The following is a 6,000-nucleotide window of genomic DNA, read 5'->3' on the forward strand; positions in this document are numbered from 1 at the left end:
ATATATAGTGTCGAACATTATTAATTTTATAGTCTTTATTAAAAATAATAGCATCTAAAGTTTAGTCATTGAATACGAATACCGCAATTATTCGATTCGATTCGTTTTTTTGTAGGCCTAATTATTATAGACTTGATATGGGTTCTAATCCAGGAACGAGAGATATTTTCTAAAGCTAAATAGGTATTTTCGTGCTGAGACGAATTTGGAGTAAGTAATATTTAAAAAGAGGGTCTTATTACATTATAAAAATTTGCTCTTTTTAGTAAATTGCTACAGGATAGCCGACGGCATATATCAGGATTAACAATTAGCACTTCAATTTTAAAGGTGACTTTTAGCAACACTGATGATAGTAGTAAGTTCTACTCCGAAGAAGGGAAGGCGTTCTTCAAGGAAAATGGAAGGGATATTAGACGACTCTTTCCTCATTTGTAGGAAATTGAAGTGGGTAGGATAGTTTTGATTATATTACCTTTTGGTAAAGGGTGAGATCAAACTTGGAGGGGAGGGTAAAATTTTTGAGAAGAGTAAAATAGCTCCGAGATGATAGCGATTAACTTTTTAAAAATTATTTAAATATCGAAATAATTTATAAAATTAATATATGGCACATAGTTGTCTTAAATAATAATTTTATGGGTAGATTCTTCGGCATTACATGGAATTAATAAAATTAAATAAATGACATCAAATTTATCAATATTATTTAAAAAGGTTCCAAATAAACGATCTCATAGGGATTTTCTTTTGATTATATCTACCAAGAAGTATTCCATAAGACAGGAAAAAGGCTTAAAGGTTGAATAAAGGTATTTTTTTAAATAATTGAAATTTATTAGTTTCGTACTAGTATCATTATTATTTTTTAGATAAAAACTAGAATTCTTTTTGTTTTGTTTTAAAAATGATATAATCTTAAAATAATAAGATTTAAATACTTTCTTCTTTGCCATGCATAAATTGTTTGGGTGAATCTTTCAGTTCTAATAAAAAATATTATATATAATAAAATAAATTTTTTTTGTAAAATATGGTATACTTAGAGGTTGGCTCTTTGGTAAGGATCTAAATCTTCTCTCTATTATTTAAATGGAAGAATGATAAATATATACTTTTATGTTAAATTATTATTTTGTAAAGAATTATACCCTTTCTTGGATGTTTGGGTTTAAAGGGGCCCATCTTGAGTGGTACTAAAAATAATATCACAAAACTAAGGAAAGTAATTAATATTCTTACATAGTATTTCTAAAGATGATTCTTTGACCTTCTCCGGTGCGCCTGTAATTTAAATATTACATATTAAAATGATTTTAGTGACTCTACTTACAAATTTAAAATGTTTTGACTCATAAAAGATATTTAATTATGATGTCCTATATTATGATTTAATAAAATCCTCATAATATAAAACTTGGAATATTACTTCTCGAATATTGGATGAACTAACAAAAACCAAATAATTACTGGTTAAAATAAACATGTTGATTATTGCAATTTGAGTCAATAGAACTATAGAGACTAAGAATCAAGGTTTAAATTCATTTGATGTTAATTTGTAATTTTAGAGCTTGGAACCTGGACTAAAAATGGTTCTGGTTCTTAATATTTTTTTAAAATGGTTCTTGTTAAGGGAGCAAGTATTAAGCTTAGCACGAGAGGAAGATAATAGCGTAATATACGTGAATAAATAAATATTAAAAAAAAGTTGATTGATTTGTGATAAATAAAATACTAAATAAACGGGATGAATTTGTAAAAAAACAAATATATAAGCGCGAAAAGAGAAACAAACGATAATTATTATCATATTATATTTTTTTTATGTACGATATATATGTTATTGATTTTTATTGAAGAAAAATTAAGGAAAAATAAAGAAATATAAAAAAGTAAAAAGTTGTTTGATATTTTAAAAATAAAGAAAAATAGAAAAAAAAATATATAAATAGGGTTAATTAACGAAAAATTAACAGTTCTATTTCCGGTTATTAAAATTTTGAAAAGTGGGTTCTGAGCATATACTATTTTTAAATTTGACATGGTTCTGAAGGTTACCAATTTATGTTTCAAATTCTAATGAAAGCAAAAATTTAATAAATAAACAAACCCTTTAAAATTAATTATATTACATTTCAGAGTGCGTTCTGGTTCCTATATATTTTAAAAAAATGGTTCCAGATTCCATTCCTAGATTTCAAAGAGCTCTATTTCCGGTTCTAAACTCTGGTTAATTATCCAATTTCTAATTAAAACTTTACAAAGCCAATTTTATATAACAAAGAAGTAACAAATGAAAATTAAGAAAATTGAATGAATTGGTATGAAATAAATAATAAATTAACTTTCTCCATCCGGGCCTTCCTCCAAAATGACTGAAAAGTAGGTTTATTATACATGATAATTTTTTAAATCAATATTTACCTTCTAGTTCGGCATTTACAAAATTATTATATATGACAATAACAACAACGAATAATAAAAAATTTTTCATAATAATTATTAACAATGTAAAGCAGATTTTCAATTAGATTTATTTATAATTGTCGTCATCATCATAATAATAAATTTATAATATAATCATCAATAAAGCAATGCTAAATAATATTTTATCAACAATCAAATACTCCTATTGCATTTTCTGTAAAACTCATCTTTGTTTGAATTAAACTGGAATAAAATATTTAAAAATGTCAAAACACAAACTATTTACGATTTTATTAACGCAAATAATACTTTTACCAATTTGGAGTTACTAGTGCTGTTGTAATAACTAGTTACAAGTAAATTGTTAAATAGAGTTATTTATAAAATATATAATTAGAAACATTAACTCTTTTTTTTTGGAATGTAACGATAAAGTAATTAATTATTATATGTTTAAAAAAAGATTCTTTTAAGGTTTTGGCCATAAAAGATACAAAAATTTTTATAAATTTTTTTTCCAAACTAGTTAAATTATATCAGTAAATATGTATTTTTTAGTCAAGTCATTTTTCTAAATATTGACCAAATCTATATATGGCACACAATCATAGATATTGTTTTTCAAATAAAAATATTTCTGGATAATTTCATATTCCCTTAAATAATTTAAAGGGGTTAGACATTCTATCAGTAAATTTATGTCATGCCAAATGGTATAATAATACATTCATTGTAAATGAGGGGGCTTTTAATTGAATTATTTTTTTACATTCACACAATGTATATTATTGGTAGCAGAGCATCATTAATAGAAGTTATTCTATTTAAAATTTTTGAAGTAATTAAAAAGGTGATAATGTACTATTTTAGAAGAGGGGGGGGGGTATAGGTTTTTGAGAAGGGTTTGCATCCAGTGAATTTTATCATGTAGACGCTGGGAATAAGGGAAAGTGAGAACAGAAGAGGCTTTTTTTTTAATTTTTGGCACAAATTATAATTATCCTCATCATCTTTAATTTAGGCTTAAGAAATAAAAATATTTAAATGTTTTATCAAGCTTAAGGTTAGATCTATCTTATATCCAAATATCAAATGAATATAATGAATATTACTGAAGAATATACATTTTAAATTAGGGTCTATTAAACCCCACCCGAGTACTAACGTCATTTTTTTCACCAGAGTATCGAAGGGTTAAGGATGAGAATTCAAAATGTCATCGAATGACACAAACTTTGGGGACTTTTTTTTAACAAATGGAGCTAGCAAAATATTTGGCGATTTTGATCAGTTTTGACATATTCTGGTTATTATATCAAGACTCTTTATCTCTTTTTCAATGATGAAGAAATAAGTTGACTTATATCGATAATCGATGAATTAACAGCTGTGAATAGATGAATGCTAATGGAGATAAATAGGGTGGCGATAAAAGGTTATTGACAATAATGGATGGGTTTGTATTATCGGGCTCCGCTATATTTATTTTTACCATAACATCATGAGCTTGGTAAAGGTAGTTTCAAATTTAGCACTAAAGTGAGCGACTTTTTCATTAGTTTCATCTTGGTTTGGGACCGCCTTTGCTTTTATGACGTCCAATTCTGTTGTGAGTTGCTTTTATGAAAAATTTTAACAATATTTTTCTTTTAACACAAATATTTGTCCATTCATTCATTCATGTTTAAGAACACATTTCAAAGTGGATATCTTTCTGTTTTATATAGCCTAGGAAGTAAGCCTCTTCAATTATGGGATACAAAAGTTTTTTTTTTATTATATAATATAATTACATACTTTTTTTTAATAGGTAAGAAATGGGCATATAAAAAGAATATCAGATAATGATATACAATCATTAATAATTGAAATTATTGGAAACAATGTTAGGTATATCTAAGTTATTATGAACAAAAATAAATTTACAATAGTACTACTTATATTACTTGTCCAAATGATCCTCGTAAAAACTTAGGAATTAAACTTCCATATTTAGTTTTGATTGTGAAGAATTTAAACAAATATTTTACTTTTGAAATACAGGTTTTTATCTTAAAGATAATGTAGTATAATATTCAAATAGATCTTAGATGATAAAAATATCAAGAGGAGGTTTAGAGCAAGTAATTTTCAAAGTACTACTAGGGTTAAATCATATATATGCACAATGCCCTTAAGATTAGATGATGGGTGGAATGTTATTCAAATGAACCTGCCAGATTTTGTTAAACGAGCTTATGGCACAAATTATGTGGAAACATTAAAGATTCAGGTGATTATTTAAAACATATATAACATCAATGATATCATTTTAAAACAAATATTTTATGAGAAAATTTAAACATAATAAAAAAGTTTTTTGAAAAATAAAATTTAAAAATAATGTAAATAAATTTTCTGACACCACTTATGTTATAAAATGAATATGGCCTTTTCAAAATTCAGATTTGCTTGAATAGCTTAGTAATGTTATATAGAATCTATAACTATAAAATATTAATAATAAAGGGTCTTTTATTAAATAAATGATAAGAATATTTTAAATTAATTTTTTATATATTTTTTTAGATTCATGCCAATTGTCGAATCCGAAGAATATATTTTTCAGATCGTTTATATTTAGAAGATGAATTACCTGCTGAATTTAAATTATATTTACCTATACAAAAATCATCTAATTCCATTAAATAATTATAGAACTTATATATAATCTGTAAATACTATATAGTAATAAAAAAATTTATATTCTTTTTTAGTATTAATATTATGATAGTAATATAGTTGCTTTGAAAATGTTCACTAAGCATGAATGGAACCAACTTTATTCTTGTATTTGTAATATCAATGTTTTTAAAATGTTAATAGTTATTTTATTACACTAAATTGGCACCCAGGTTCAATTTTACTTTTAAAATCACCATAAGAACTAAAGTGTTGCAAAATGTCTTTTTCTATATTTTTACAGTTATCTTCCAGTATATTATTTAAAATATCTTTCTATTTTTATGAATGATTTATATTAAAGTGGAAATTTTTTAGTGGTGTAGTATTTATAAAAATATTATCATGACAAATAATATCAATTCCTAAAACACCTGATAATTGTATTTGTATCCAATTTTATTTTATCTTACAGAACAAATCCAAAAAGCATTTATTTTTTTGGGTCATGACTAAAATACGCACCCCCGAAAACTACGTGCTCCCTATCAAAGAAGCTTAATTTAAATTATATTAAGAATCGTATTTAGCTTCATAGATGAATTAGAAAATGTTTTTTTTTTATTTAAAAAAAATGGCAACATAGTAAAATTTTTAAAAAAATTTAGTCAAAAAAGAAAAATTAAGTGTTTTTTCAAAATCTCAATAAGTTATAAATAATTTATAAACTTAGTATTAGCATTTTTCGATTCCTTTTAATAAGTTATATATGATTCTGCGTTTATATTTTTATATTAAGCTTCTTTGATAGGGGGCGCATAGTAGTGTTGTTAAATTACTTAACTTTGACCACCTCTATTGTGGTTTAGTCAATCTTTTAGCTTAAAAAATCAAATTAAGCCATTAAGT

The 6,000-nt window shown here is 24.7% G+C and overlaps 1 protein-coding gene and 1 long non-coding RNA gene across 2 annotated transcripts; one reads left to right on the plus strand and one right to left on the minus strand.

The window, feature by feature from the left end:
• Positions 1-949: 949 nt before the first annotated feature.
• Positions 950-2,462, minus strand: LOC135925115 (uncharacterized). Its single transcript, XR_010571541.1, has 6 exons — positions 2,428-2,462; positions 2,349-2,378; positions 1,243-1,284; positions 1,152-1,196; positions 1,043-1,081; positions 950-986 (listed from the first exon to the last, which is right to left on the minus strand). It is a non-coding gene; the product is annotated as an uncharacterized LOC135925115 (long non-coding RNA).
• A 1,635-nt stretch (positions 2,463-4,097) lies between these two features.
• LOC135924569 (cilia- and flagella-associated protein 20) lies at positions 4,098-5,316 on the plus strand. The gene is made up of 6 exons (XM_065459636.1): positions 4,098-4,194; positions 4,241-4,320; positions 4,362-4,473; positions 4,514-4,702; positions 4,999-5,157; positions 5,204-5,316. Exons 1-5 carry the CDS (start codon positions 4,111-4,113, stop codon positions 5,119-5,121), a joined length of 588 nt encoding a protein of 195 aa, XP_065315708.1. The 5' UTR covers positions 4,098-4,110; the 3' UTR covers positions 5,122-5,157; positions 5,204-5,316.
• Positions 5,317-6,000: the final 684 nt, after the last annotated feature.

This window comes from Gordionus sp. m RMFG-2023, chromosome 2, assembly GCF_954871325.1.
Source record: "Gordionus sp. m RMFG-2023 chromosome 2, tfGorSpeb1-WG-v2, whole genome shotgun sequence".
NCBI classification, from domain to species: domain Eukaryota; kingdom Metazoa; phylum Nematomorpha; class Gordioida; order Chordodea; family Parachordodidae; genus Gordionus; species Gordionus sp. m RMFG-2023.

Excerpts from the sequence above, each read along its gene's own strand:
- LOC135924569 (XM_065459636.1), top strand. The coding sequence starts at position 4,111 with ATGTTTAAGAACACATTTCAAAGTGGATATCTTTCTGTTTTATATAGC. Across the intron at positions 4,474-4,513 it reads ATTTTACTTTTGAAATACAG|ATCTTAGATGATAAAAATAT; the intron begins GTTTTTATCTTA and ends ATATTCAAATAG. Across the intron at positions 4,703-4,998 it reads TGGAAACATTAAAGATTCAG|ATTCATGCCAATTGTCGAAT; the intron begins GTGATTATTTAA and ends ATATTTTTTTAG.